This window comes from Archocentrus centrarchus, chromosome 16 (assembly GCF_007364275.1).
Source record: "Archocentrus centrarchus isolate MPI-CPG fArcCen1 chromosome 16, fArcCen1, whole genome shotgun sequence".
NCBI lineage: Eukaryota > Metazoa > Chordata > Actinopteri > Cichliformes > Cichlidae > Archocentrus > Archocentrus centrarchus.
Window position 1 is genome coordinate 21856112 of NC_044361.1, and position 14758 is coordinate 21870869.

The window sequence follows — 14758 nt, forward strand, 5'->3', positions numbered from 1 at the left end:
GGAATAACTTAATATTTTAAAAGAAAAGAAAAGAATAACGTTTAACAGAAGCTCGGCATGCAGCAGTTAGCTGATGATATGAAAGTTTATGAAGATTCAGACACAAATGATTAAAACCCAAACAAAAGGAAACCTGACAAAAATCAAACCTAGAAACATACACAAATTATCAAGGCTGTCACAATATTGTTGGCTTTAATTATTCTAAAATAGATGATCTGAGCATATACTGTATAATCATGTATGGATATAATCACTGAAGAGTTCTCGCTGACTGCATACAGTGCACCAAGGTTGCTTTCTATAAACACTGTTTAAATGTCTTGGACAGTGTAGGGGGGGGGGTGAGCATTTGGCTGCATGTTTGAAACCTAAGTTTGGTAAACACTTATCTCTTTCCCTGATTCGTTACATTGTGTAGTCTAACAGACCTGTGGGAACCAAGTCAATTTAAAGTCAGCGTATGTACAACAGTCTTATCCCCCAGAAGTATCCTTAAAATCCAAATTAAATGAAACTTTCTACCTTAAAAAAAATTGGTGTGAAAACAGATTCTGTAGCCCTGCCATATCACTGAATCGTGTCATTTTTAAATGTTAATCAGCTCCAAGTATTTCTCTAAGGTGAAGTAAGAAAGCAAAAGTCAGTATAGTCCTAAAAAGCGGATCTTCACACCATTACATGCAAAGAAAAAGGTGTTTTGAGTGGTTGACAGGAAGTAGGCAGACCAGATGTGGTGATTTTCGGTTTGTCTAGTCGAAGTTAAGCGGGTGGCTGTCGAAGTGAGTAAGCACATGATTCTCAAACACTTTCTGGTCGCAGTCCAGCGGGAACTGCTCGCTGCACATGGGACAGATTTTCCAGTGGCTCTCCACGTGCTCCTCAAACTTACTCTGGTCATAGTTGGGTGGGAAGATGACCTCACAGAGGGGACATCGTTTCATGTCCATGCTGCACATGGGAAGAGGATGACAGAAAAAGAAAGATGGAGCAAACACTCACATTAATAAGTAGTCAAGCAAAGATGTGGGCAAAACGGGAGCGTGGCTAGTAAAGAGCATCTGTCTGATGCAATGTGGGTGGCCTGCTGTTCATCTAGTAACAACTAAAGGGGGGAGGGGGTGCTGCAGAAGTCTTTACACACGTTAGTGCATGCGAGTTTGGCCGATTTGAAGGTGTGTTACCTGGGATCAAAGCAGAAGGCATTTTGTCCATCATTCACAAACGTGCTGTGAGCTTCAGTTACAGTGGGCTGTTCGCTGGTATTACCCTGAGAGAGCAACAGAGACAAAGAGAGAGAGAGAGATGTAAAATGGCTTTAAAATAATCAAAAACACATGATCTAACTCAGAAATACTGCATACTGCACATGGGAGAGAGGATTACATTATTGTTTTGCTTCTCCTCTGACTCCTCATGGCCCTCTGGCCGGCTGTGGTTGCGGGTAGGTTGGATACACACCACATTGCTGTCCCAGGACGGTGGGCCCACAGGGGGCAGCCTTAGCGGCTGGTCATCTGAGAACTCATCCATGTCGTCTACAGGGAGGATTTTCAGAGACATAGCTACTGTAAATAAAAGTCAATCATTTCTGCCAATTTTTGGTCAGCGCTTCTGAAAAGAAAACAAACCTTTTGAGTCTGAGATGGAGTATGGGTTCCCAAAATGCAGCTTGCTGGGGCTCTGAGAAACCAGCAGAGGGGTAGGGGTATCCTGTGCATAAGGGACAGGGTACTGCAGGAATAAAGGCACGCTGGACTGGAGGTTCTCCAAACTGGTTTTCTCACTGGTCCCCTGATCTCCCTTCCTGCTGCTGCCCTTCTGGAGCTCCTGGGGAACAACACAACAGTGGAATTTAAACAGGTTTTCACAAAAGCAAAGTCCACTGAAAAAACTCATTAACATATTTTGTGAGGATACTTTTTTCTAAATTATGCCTTTATTTATTTATTTGTTTGTTTGTTTCAAGCATAGTTTCATTAAGAGGTAATCTTTCTTTCAGGAAAAAAAGCCTGATTGCATTCACAGCACAGTACAACCTGCTGATCATGGAGCAACTCCACTGGTGCCTAAAGCACTGCTTTTTCACTTGTTCCACTCGGATTCCATCCCGCTGGTCTCGGCATGAAACCGGCAGCCTTCCAGACAGAAAAGCTGCTTTTCTAACCTTTAGGCCATGGCTGCCCCATATATGATTTTATCTCAGTGTGGCGCTCAAGCTAAAGAGGCAAAGCCATCCCATCCCAAAGCAGCCCTGTAAATGTTTGCTTTTGTTGTGCTCACACAACCAGTTTAATTAACACCTTCATTAAAAAGAATTTTCTCATTTTCAAAGGGAATGGGATTCTGTGTTTTTATGTTAGTAAGAGACGCCAAGTTAATTTACAGTCTAAACCTCAAATTGGGTCATTCTACTCCTCTTAGCTATAACAGCATTACCTCAAAGCAATATTTTAGGTCAGTGAGGACCTTACTGCGGCCTAAAGTAATGGAATGGAAAATAAGAAGTCATTTACTTTGCATCTACAATTAGAGGCATATTAAACACAGACCAGATTGTGAGAGGGAAAATGGCAGGGGAATGGCACATTTCAGGGAATTTTTAGAGTGGAAGAAGTCTATAAAAGAGAAAATGAAAGCTGTCACTAACCCCCTCCAGTTTTTCCTTCTCCTTCATAACAAGCGCAAGTGTGTCCTTAAGCTCCTTCAGCTCCCGTCCCTTCTCAGCTACCTGGCTCTGAAGAAAACAAAGGGCACAAAAACAGAAGAATGAATAAAACTGCTGATTGAAAAATGTGTGAGTGAAATACAGTCAGCCCGTCGTGCGTGACATTAATTGATCACAGCCATAAAAGGCTCCTCTTTGCTGAGGACTGATTTATGCACAATCCTGCTCAGAGCAAAACAACCTGTTTGAATTCCTGCGAGACACTAAGCAAATATCCGCCTGACCTGAGCCAAGCACAGCATTAGCCAGGCAACTAGAGATGACTCCTCTGAGCCGAGCTTTGCGTGTCTCCAGAGCCTGACATAAACAGCAGTAAAATGTCGTCTCGCAGATAGTCCAGCTCATAAACAACACTGTCAAAGTGACTGTGTTCAAGGGGAGAGATAGCATCAAAGGCTTGATCCTTGAGCTTCACCAGCCATACACAGCGGTAAAAACACACAAGAGTCCAAAACAGATCTGCTGTGAAGGAGAGCACTGGCAGCTGACAGTTTAGGCTGTGCTAAGTGTCTGTACTCTGGCTACACTAACCTTATAACGATCTTCTTCTGCTGCCAGCTGCAGCTTCAGGTTCTCGTTGGTCTTCAGTTGCTCTTTAAATTTCACTTCCATCTTGGCCAGCTCATCAGCAAACATGCAGCTACGCTCCTTCTCCTCCTAAAGAGCAACACGATTCAGTTTTCAGCACACCGTAATATACATAGAGGAGAAAAAACACTGCTCACCACATATCACAGTTAAGTTAATAGAAGATTAATCTGCACACTGAAACTTTTTGCTCATATTTCAGTGTGTGATCTTTTACTCAGATCACAATTTATCAGTTTGTGTATATATGCATGCATGTTTATATTTTTATATTACTGTTACTTTATATTTATACTTATTTTTTTTTATATACTTGAAAAACTTCATAACTATTACAAGGGCAACACTGAGACCTGAGGACAGAATCTCATTCTGCTGGATGGGAATGTGATGCAAATGACAATGAATTGTTGAATCATAAGTTTCAACTACAGAGGTCTTTCACATGACTGAACATCTTATTGGAGGACAAAATACAGCAACAGAATTTTAAAACACACACACACACACACACACACACACACACACCTTACCAGCAGCATCTGCTTGCATTTTCTGTATTTATCATTCCTGTCAGACGCCTCTCTGCTGATGCCTTTCAGCTTCTCCTGGATGATCGCTTCCAACATCGGATCAGCAGAACCTGGACTTCCTATAGAGTTATTTTTATTAGTTTGTCCATTGTTAAACACTGATAGTTGATAGTTTCTAAAGACAATTTTTAGACATAATTACACATGTGTACCTGGCACAGATGTGTCTGGACTCCCCGATGGAGGAACTGTTGTCATCTCTTGGGCAGAGCTTCTCTTCAGGTCCTAAAGACAGGAAAAATGTGGTGAGGAATCAACAACAACAAATAATGCAGCAAGACATAAACAACACAACTTTAGCACTGTGAATTAACACAGGAATGAGCTAGTTTCACTCTTGAATCAAAAATTAAAAACACAAAGGGGGAACAATTACAACGTGATACAAATTTTTGTCATGGTGTAATTGTAATTTGTGTTGTACTTATGGATAAATTAAAATGAGCCTTTATGAATATGTTATACAAGTAGATTGAATTTTGACGAAAATTAATTTGTTCATTTTCATTTTTAACTTTTAAGCTAACTTGTTTTTGCACTTCTCGCCAGTCCAAACTGGCAAAATGACCGAGAGCATTTACCAGTACAGGTGAGGCAGGCACAGCGTTACACAACTACGAATGCAAACGCTGTTCTTTCACGTGTTGGGACATGAATCCAGTATGTTGGCTGGTATCTGTCGGGACCTACCCCTTGCTGTTCAGAGAGTTTCAGCACTTGTTTTTGCAGTCGCTGACATTCCTTATATTTTTCCTTGTAGTGTTCTGCAGCCATGTGCAGCCGCAGCTTTAGGTCCTCCACCTCTCTCTGTAACTCTGCTACAACAGCTGGGTCTGCAGCAGTTTCTTCCTCTGCTTTGGCCTGTTAATGTAAAACATTAAGAGATCAGCTCTCCAGCCAAATGCAAAGACCACTGTGACAGTGGAGAGAGAAAGAAAATAAAAGTCCTGGGAGTCATTATCTATAATCACTATCACGGTTTATATTAAAGCAGTGCTATTAAATGATTCTTTAGCATGAGACTGACAGGCAATAAAAAAAAAAAAAAAAAAAAACAACAACTATGGGAAAAATTGCAGTCTCCTTTAAATGTAGAAGCAGTTAAAAACAACAAACAAACAAAAAAAACTGTGTGGGAGAAACATTTTCTGTTTCCATTATTTTCATCCCATTAGCTTTCTCACACAGTGCTGAAGCAAACAGCATACCTACAACACAGCTGGACAATTATATACACAATGACTTATCTTTTATTTCTTTGTGGTGAAGAAATTATAAATGCTATTATGATCTAAATATTTCACCTAAATATATGACACAAACAGAAACAACACATGCCTCTGACTTCAATGTTTGATGAAAGCTGATTAATAATTTTGAATAATGTTTTACTTTTGCATATTTATTATTTAATGTGTGATTTTTACATGTTGCCAAGCATCAATATATATTTAGAATAAGATTTTAAATTCAGTTGTTCTTCAGCTACTTGCTCATTACTAATCTTGGTCACAAGCACAAAAGGCTGCCAGGCTACTTGATTTTCATTCTTACTGCTTCCTGCTTGGCCTCTGCCTTCATCTGCTCCACCAGGCACTCCAGGCGGACGCACTGGGCCTGAGCTTCAGCCTTGGCCTGGTGGAGGTTGTCAGCCTCGAGTTTAATGCGGTACAGTTCAGACATGGTACGATCGCGTGCGCTAGAGGCGTCCCTCAGCTCAGCAGCCAGCAAGGAGGACTGCTGCTGGTTGGCCTGGAGCTGCTCCTCCTTCTGCCGCAGCTGCTCCTTCAGGGCTTTGACATCTCCCTGCGAGAAGTAAACACATTTTAGGTGACGTGTTCTCATTTCTCATTAAAGAAAAGTTATTAAATATCATTGCTGTTCTTCCTATTCTTTCTAAAGTTAATTTTCAGATTTTCAAATGATATAATAATAAGTTAAATACTGTTTATCATCTACTGAGTTGACTTCAAAATAAAATATTTGTGTTTTTGTTTTTTTTTACCAAGGTGGAAACTTTGGCCAGGATCTCTTTGTACTGTTTGTCCTTCTCAGTGAGGCAAGCCTGGAGGCGCCCCACCTCCTCTTTAAACTGGGCAATGGTGTTTTCCTTGTTTACATCGACAGACTTCAACATCTGCAGCTCCGCGCTCAACTTAGTGTTCTCCAGCTCCCGGTTTTTCAGGTGAATCTGGCACACACACACACACAGACACACACAAAAGAAGTTATAAAACACAAACAAACAGCACCAATCACAATCAAAGACCATATTAAAATCAATGTTGCATGACCTCAATTACAAAACAGAGATTGAGATAGGCCCATAAAGTTGTCCTTTTGCAACAGATGCAGCATGATGGTGCAAGTTAAATTAGGTAGAGGTTTTCTGTGGAGGCACTACAGTATGTGGCACTCCCAGTTCCTGTGCAGAAACCACCACAACAAAGACACAGAAACACCAGTTGCACCAGAAAACAGAACAAGGCATGCCCTGTTTACATTAAAGTACTGGGCAGTGGTGGGCAAAAAAAACAAGAAATTCACACATTTTATCCTTATTTAAAGGATTAGATTGTAAATGTTGAGGAAATATGTGCAAGATATTAAAAAAAAACAAAAACCACTACCTTGTAGAGTTCCTTCTCATCTTTTTCATTCTTAAGATGAGATTCAAAAGCCTCCTTCTCTGCTGTAAGTTTCTTCACTCTATCCTTAAGGCTGGAGAAAACAGTAATAAAAACAACGTATGACAAAACAGTGTAAATATTTGCAATATAATTCTCTGTGCATGTAACCAAAGAAAGAGGAAAATCTAGTGAATCTGAACAGCCCTTTCATTGAGAATTCACCTGTCTAGCTCTGTTTCCTTTTGCAGGCCCTTCTGCGTGACTCCAATCAGATCTTCCTCCAACTGTATGATTCTGGCTGTGGCCTCCTCCAGTCTCCTCTTGACTTCCTCTTTCTCTTCTAGCAGGGCCTGGGAAGAATGCTGCACTTCCTGGGAGACAGAAGACCACATAAATTAATGAAGAAAAAGTTCAGCTGAAGTAAAATCACATAAAATAAATACAAATACTTCTTGTAGTAAATAGCTTCCTAGTATACAACTTTCCATCTCTGACTCAAAGCTTGGGGAAATGTGTGCAAAACATTAAAATTTTATTATCTTCGAAATGCAAGTCTAAATCAAAATGAACATTATGGCTTGATACAGAGTTTTAAATGTTTAAGAAAAAATGAAATGATTTTTTTTCTTTTTTTTTTACAATTTGTTTATAGGCAGAATTTTGGAATCTTTATATTCACACACCATAAAAAAATCATATAAAAGTCTAGTCATAAAATTAACAGCCACAAAATCTGTAATCATGTTTTCATCTGAAAGCCGTTTTAAAACCGTCAGATTTATGGCAGAAAATGGCAAAGTGGATTATTACTGACAATGCTTTTAAGACTTAATGTTGTACTATAAAAAGCAGAATTACAACTTTGATAATACAGACGTTCATTTCCGTCAGCGTGTGATTTATTTTTTCAGTGCATCACGAGTTTGGAGACATCTGCATGTTAGGACTCCTTCACTAGGGGGTGCTAAGAGACTGCTGGGCCAAATGTAATGAGGTCCACGCAGAACTAGAGCATTAATAATCCCAATCAATATATGTGCTGTTATTTTTAAGCACATCTACAATATATAACATGGGCTGATGAAGGCATTTTGTTTTATTTCCAAGTTTTAGAACAGCAAATATGTTTTCCCTTCACACTGCATTTCTCAGCTTACTTGGTTCTCTCTTCTCAGCTGAGCACAGTTCTCCTTCTCCTGCTCACACTCCTTCTGCAAGCTCTCTTTCTCTGCTTCCAGTTGCTCCTTCTCCTGCTGCAGGAGGGCCATGTTTTTAAGCAGCTCATCTTTCTCTCGCTGGACTTCTTCCACCTTTTGCTGCAAAGAAAAATAGAAACATTGTTGAGCATGTTTGAAGGCTTGATTTACCGGTAACACAATACTGAAAGCATAATTTTCAACTGTACGATTTTTACAATGAGCTAAAAAATTGAGATTCGATCAGTAGTTGTGGATGTGAAAGCAAAATAAAACCCATGAAAAATGCTGCTTAGGCACACTGTACCTCAAGAATGCCAGCCTTTGTGGTGACCACCAGGATGTCAGAGTTGCATTCATCCTCCACAGTCAGCAGCTCATCCTCTGTGGGGCTGCTGGCACGAAACTGAAATGGTGTGCTGGCTCCCCGGATCTCCCCTTTGTGGGTCACATAACAAAACTGGTAGAACTCGCCATCGTCATTGGGAACATAATACCCTGGAGAAGTAAATCACTCAGTCAGCGACTTCAATGTGAGACAACAAAGCAACACAAAACATATTTTTCCACAACTCTAAACATATCTCAGTCATTAGCAAATCTTTACCTGAACACTTAACCCAAAGTTACAATAAAAAAAAAAAGTGCAAAAACTGCTGTGCTACAGTTAAGTTTTATGTTACGTGATCTAGAGAGCATATACTACGTAAGTGTTAAGTTCTGGTCTGGCAAATCATTTACTTTGTGTCAGTTTATGAAGAGTGGTATAAAAGACAAAAACAGAACATTAACTCAAATGTCATTAACACTAGAACAGAGATGTCTGGGGAAAGTTTCTCAATCTCCCCTATCCATCCTATCCAGAATTACACACTTAACAATCCTCTGACCAACACTCTGATATTCAGTTATAAAAAGGTGTCAAAGTTATAGAAAAGTATGTATGATCTTACCCTGAAAGACCACTGTTCTGTTCACTGCAGTGCCTTCCACGTAGTTCTCAGGGAGAGGCGACCACAAGAATGTGTAATAGTCCCTCGCTGTGCTCCAACCAACCTGTGAGACATTGCGGGGAATTCATTCAACAAGACACTCTCACCACATCAGTACAGGATAATAACAATGGATGGATTAACAGGGGAACTTTCCAGAATCCACACAGTGTCACTTCCAAAATATCCCAAACTGGTTTATTACAGTAATCAGGGGGCCTTAAATCTATCTTCAGATGATAGTGTAAGGGCATGCCTCCTGTGATATTTTCTTTTTCATTTACAAAAGTTATCATCTGGAAACCACTCCTGGTAACCATATGCATGTGGTCTGGCCCTTATCATGTACAAGCCCAACTGTGGAAATGTAGCTACAATTCACTTCTAACAGGAAGAAGGAAATAGGTGAAAATTTTATACATAGGCAACTTGAAAATGAAAACCAAAATTTAATTATACGTATTTTATGTGTTGTTAACTGATGGCTGATGAGGGGGAAGTGCAGAAAATACATCCATAACTTCAGACTGGTGCCATAAAACTGTCAAACAAAATCAGTGTCACATTGAGCTTGCTGGTTTTCAGTGTGCACTCACAGGCGCGAGCATGCATCTACAACAAGCCCTGTAAAACCCTATTACACCAGCCTTTGCCACTAAGTTGGTTATGTTGCGGTGTGACTTTCAAAACTCTGCTCTTCATGCAAGCACATCACACTGCAGATACATAGCATTTCTAGATAGTTGCAACAGGCACAGCTTTTGGTGTAGGAAGCCTTTTTTTTTCCACGTCTGGGCAGTTTATTTTCTCACCTGTGTGCAAACAGCCTACAGCCACAATACTGTGAGTGTTCATCAGAGCCAGAGATAGAAGGCCCTGGTGCTCCAAAACCCCCAATTGTTACCAGTGCAGTTCCAGCCTCCAGCAGTAAAGAACAGGAAGCAATTAAAACATGCACCTAGTTAGTGGGTGTCATTACTGAAGGCTAGCCCTCACCAGTCCACTCATTAGAGCTGCAGAGGTGGTGGTGGGTGAAACTGAGAGGAGCTTGCAACAGACGGCTTTGCAATGTTCTAAGTTCTCTTTTCTCAGAGATATTCGACAAAAGACAGAAACACTGTCGGGCTACCATAACACCAAAAAATAGGTTTTAGATCAGTGACTAAGGCAGTAACACAGGTAACATTGTAAGTGTAAACGTTCCAAAACATCAAAGAAATCTGAAAGTCTACACATGCAACAAGCACTTCAGATTTAACACGCTTTTCCATCAGCACTCCAGCAAACCTATATTTCAGCAAGAATGCTGACAGAAGGCAGTGGCAATATCTCTGTAGGAAGTATTGTAGTATCTAAGTGCCAATCAGCCTATATAAAAGTTATTCATGAATCACAAAGACAGGTTGTGGTCAGACAGGTTAATTATAATGTTGGGTTTGCTTTCTCCTGGGCTAGCACTGATAACCTGCCTCAACAACATTCCTTCATAAAGCTGAACGCAGCTCACAGCAGCTTGTATGGAACAAAACAAACCTTTCTTTAATCCATTTGCCGTCAAGAGCATAATTACCTTGTGTAATTCTTAATTAAAACTGTTTTCAGGTGGGTGTGCTCTTCTGTTTACTCACAATTAATCATAATCTCGGTTACTAAGTGTTTTTCAGCCATACCTACTGTACAGCACTTAAGTAAACATATCTAGAACACGCACTGAATTTAAAAGCATACTGCACTGATGTAAGGCCTGAAAAAAGCGGTGGCTCTCCAATTTAAGGAAGAATATACTCTGAATGAGTTTGTGCCAAAAGCAGCTAAAACTACTTTTTGGAGCTCACAGAAATGTGTGCCAAGCCTATCCAAGTAAATGATAGAGCTTGGCACCAAACATTGCATCTGTCAACGCTGTCAGGATGATTTACATGATTTATAATCCTGCACTCAGCCTTTTTGTGCTGAAGCTCTGACGTTTGGAAGCTCAAGAAATTTGTAATTTTATTTTAAGATTTATACTTGCCAGTTGGTACCTTCCCTCTGGCTAAACATAATGTGATGAGGCATCACAATGAAGTACCTAATTCAATATATAAACAGCCTCCAGATAATATCTGATCCAGCTTCAATAACAAAACATTACCTAATTTTGTCAGTGAGGCTAGAGAAAAATTTCTCTGTATACACCAAATCAAAACCCACACTAATATCATGGGTAATGAAAAGTACATAAATGAATAGTTGACATAACAAGGAGAGTAAATATAAGGCCTTGAATCAATATTACCAAGAGAAGAACAACTGAAATCTATTATGTTTAGCAGAAATGCAGCAACTTATTTTGGCTGGATTACTTGAACTACAGCTTGACATCAGAGCAAATGCATGTACTTAGTTGTAGAATGTGTGCTTTGATTTCACTTATCTTTTCCTTTCCACTAAATCATATGAGTAAATGCCAGTAACACACTTGTTGCTGCCTCAAGATGATCAAAAGATCTCTCAGTTTATGAGTCACAGACAGTCTAGTTTAATCCTATAAGACAATCCTGCAATTAACTATAAATAATTGAGACTGTAGTTGGCATTGGAATATTTTTAAATTAAAACCTGTCCAACTTGTGAAAGAAAAGTAACACATTCTTTATCTAAATGATGAAATTATAAAATACACACTTTACTATTTCAAGAGATTGTTTGCAAATGTTTTAAACCTTAACACACAACTGTGTATAGAGTAAACTGTTACAGTATCTTTTATCAACTCGGTCCTTTTGTATATGCTTCTGCTGTAATAACTGAAGAAATATGCAGTTACAATTAATTTACCCGGCAGCGGATTTGTCTTTCATTTATTATTTATCCATTCTTTAATTCCATCAGCAGAAGACAAGAAGCACAATCAGAGAGCGCCATAAGGCTGAGTTCTTTACTGTGATGTGTTTAATCTCAGCTTCCATCTCATCTTCAGTAGATAAAAAGCATGCTGGTCTTAAAAATAAGCCTGGGGCCACGATTCAATACAGATGAGGCTAAAGTAAGGCACTGCCACTGTGTTGGATTTAATGCACTTCTATAACAAGATCCATGTGGGACACCCAAGCTTGTGGTGGGGTCAAAATGCTCCACTTCCTCTGCCAAGCTTCAAGTGGATAAACTCGAAATATCTCTTCTCTTTTTTTTCCCCACAGATATAAGAGTTTGTATCACGGACAGCCTAGATGTAGGCTGCAGGCTGTTCATAGCACAAATTAAGTTATCAGACAGTATATTTAAGACTGACCTTCCACTGCATCATACAAAGTGCTCTAGTTATAAAAATATACACTGGACTACTTCTGTAACTACAGTCATGAATTCATGATAATAATCTTATATATTGTGCTTTATTATTATGCTCATTCACCTTGAATATGCCAACCCAGTCCTTTGGATGTGGTTTGATGAACTGCGTCAGGGTATAGTGACACTCCAATGCAGCATGGGGCAGGTAACTCTTCCCCACATTCTGGAAGATAACGTGGGCAAAATTCGACGTGTCCATGTTGTTGCTTAACAATGTCCTGTCCAGGAACAGTGCCATAAATCACTCAGCAACAGCTATAAAGGAAGAGACAAACAATAAAATATATGAAATATCCACAGAAACAAGTATCACAACTGACTGAAGTAGTGAAAAGGCAAATCAGTCCAATTCAACAAAGGTTTAATCATTAGAATTCTTAATTATTATTATTATAGAATGTAATTAATTCCTTAAACTGTCTAGTTTATATTAAAATATAAATTAGGCTCCAGTACAATGCTAGTTCTAACCAGTTTAACAATCAGGCAAACCACAATCAGCTTTAGACAGCAAATACAGTCACTATTATCTGCTGAAGTTTCTCAATAAGCCTCTAAGGCACATCACACATTGGTTGGACATTTCAGTGTTTGATTTTAACATGCAACATGCTTCCCTCTTTCCACATTTCCATAAAACCAGAGTACTGGAAAGTCATTGCTGAAGTGTTAAGTCTTTAAAAAAAAAAAAAAAAAAAAAAAAAAATCAACTCTGTCATCAAGAATTTGTCCTCAAATGACCGGCAAGCTTGTCAGTGGGAAACTAAGCCACGGTTCAAGACAATCAAATTTATGTTCAAGTCATGACATTTTAGTTCCAGCTCACATTGGGCAAAAAATGCAACAAAAAACCACACTATACCTACATACACAGTTCAGGTCTGCTTTAAAGTCCCTGGAGTGTGTCTTAAGCTGATTATGCATTTCAGTTGATCTCAAGATTTTAATCTAAAAAGGTAAACTGCTGACGCAGTGAATTTTGAAAGCTGAAACACAGTTACTCTGATAGCAAAGACAGGCAAGCAAAAGATTAATAAAATACGACAGTGCCCTTGAGATGTAGGCAAGTTTATTTTCTCAAATGCAAAAGTTAAACAGCTGTCCAAAATAATACCAGCTCTACTACCCAGTAGACTTTTACTTTAAATGTTTATGTTCACTTTACCTGCAGTTAAAACTCATTTCCAATCCGACATTTATAATACATTATACAATCAAAATAAACCATTTATTTTTAATTGCAAACAATCCTGGAGAGTTTAAAGTAACTGTGAATCTACTTCGTAAGCCTTTATGACCTAGTTTTACTTTTATACTTAACCACATTTATATATTAAATATATTATATTAATTGATATATGAGTTACTCTTTGGCATGATTACTTCCAGTACGCGAGGACTTATAATAAATTTTAACTGTGCCTCTTACTAACGTTAATGCCAACTCAAACGGCAAATTAGACGACAGCAAAGAAGGGCGCGTCTTGGCCTGCTGGTCACCAAGTTAAACAACATTAAAAATACGGCCATGTGAGTAACGCTACAGTGGGGGATTTTCCATCTGGGCCTCAGCCGAGATGATTTTGTTCGACGTAATTACCCCTTTGAGTCAAAACATTTCCCGGCTGATGATCGGAAACTGAACCAACACACCTGTCATCACCAGCAATCAAAAAAGTTATCGATCTTAAGTATAACAGTAAATAAAAAATGGCAAATGTAAACGGGAACGGCTGAAATCGTCGTGAGGCCTAACATGAAAATAGTGAGCACATCTGGCTAAGTTAGCTACATAGCTAACTAGCTAATGCTAGCCGCATACTTCTTGAGAAAAGAATAACCACAAAACAAAAGACGTTTATTTGAAACGGTTAACTACTTAATAAAGAGTTAAGGTGATAATATTCACCTTAACTGTCTTGATACAAAACGTCAGATTAAAAACAACACACCAGCGTAGAGACTAGAGCTATGGAGGACAAGGTTAAAGCTAACGCATACCGCTCGCGGTTGTGTGTCGCGAGGAAGCCTCTGAAAACACACCCCGGTCAGATGGAAATATCAACAATCATATTCTTAATCTGAATTATAAAATAAACCCTGAACATACCTGGTTGTCATGTTGAACAGCAGCCGAAATCCCAATGTATCACAGAAACAATTGTTGACGCAGTTCAGTGCTTTCCCCGTACCCCCTTCCTGGAATAACAACAACATTACGTCATTTCCGGAATGGCTCTAAGAGGACGAACTGTTACATTGTAATTAAAAACTCTGTTGCAAACAATGAAACCATGGCAACGTTGTAGTGGCGTATAAATCAGATGACACTACTTTGGTTAGTATAGATTTTACATACCAAGATCAACATAAAATATTATGTTACTATTACTATGGATTTTAAAAACAGCACCAGCAATATGGTTTAATATTAAAGTATCAGTAATAGTGGTTCAGTAAAATGACTTTTTTTTTTTTCTTTAACTAAAAAAAATACTACTTAAGCTCAATTTCAAATGCCTGACTTAACAGTATCTTTACCCTGAGGTACTACTACTTTTTCTGGAGTACAGGATCTGAACACTTCTTCCAATACTGTGGAAATGTGGATTTGGTCATCTGGTAGAAAACACATAAGCATCAACATGCACACACACACACAGACATATATTCATATAGGGAATGAGATATCTCG

At 39.0% G+C, this 14758-nt stretch overlaps 1 protein-coding gene across 2 annotated transcripts; it reads right to left on the reverse strand.

Annotated features, from left to right (window-relative positions):
* Positions 1-208: 208 nt before the first annotated feature.
* On the reverse strand, positions 209-14293 carry tax1bp1b (Tax1 (human T-cell leukemia virus type I) binding protein 1b). 2 transcript variants are annotated; one of them, XM_030750871.1, is made up of 18 exons: positions 14174-14293; positions 12125-12318; positions 8689-8791; positions 8043-8233; positions 7697-7855; positions 6762-6910; positions 6540-6630; positions 5915-6100; positions 5464-5715; positions 4600-4770; positions 4062-4134; positions 3850-3968; positions 3260-3385; positions 2651-2737; positions 1632-1830; positions 1462-1538; positions 1185-1270; positions 209-951 (listed from the first exon to the last, which is right to left on the reverse strand). In XM_030750871.1, exons 2-18 carry the CDS (start codon positions 12299-12301, stop codon positions 753-755), a joined length of 2445 nt encoding a protein of 814 aa, XP_030606731.1. In that variant the 5' UTR covers positions 12302-12318; positions 14174-14293; the 3' UTR covers positions 209-752. The 2 variants fall into 2 exon arrangements, with proteins under 2 accessions (XP_030606731.1, XP_030606730.1); XM_030750870.1 differs by having other exon boundaries at positions 1387-1538.
* Between the last annotated feature and the right edge of the window lie 465 nt (positions 14294-14758).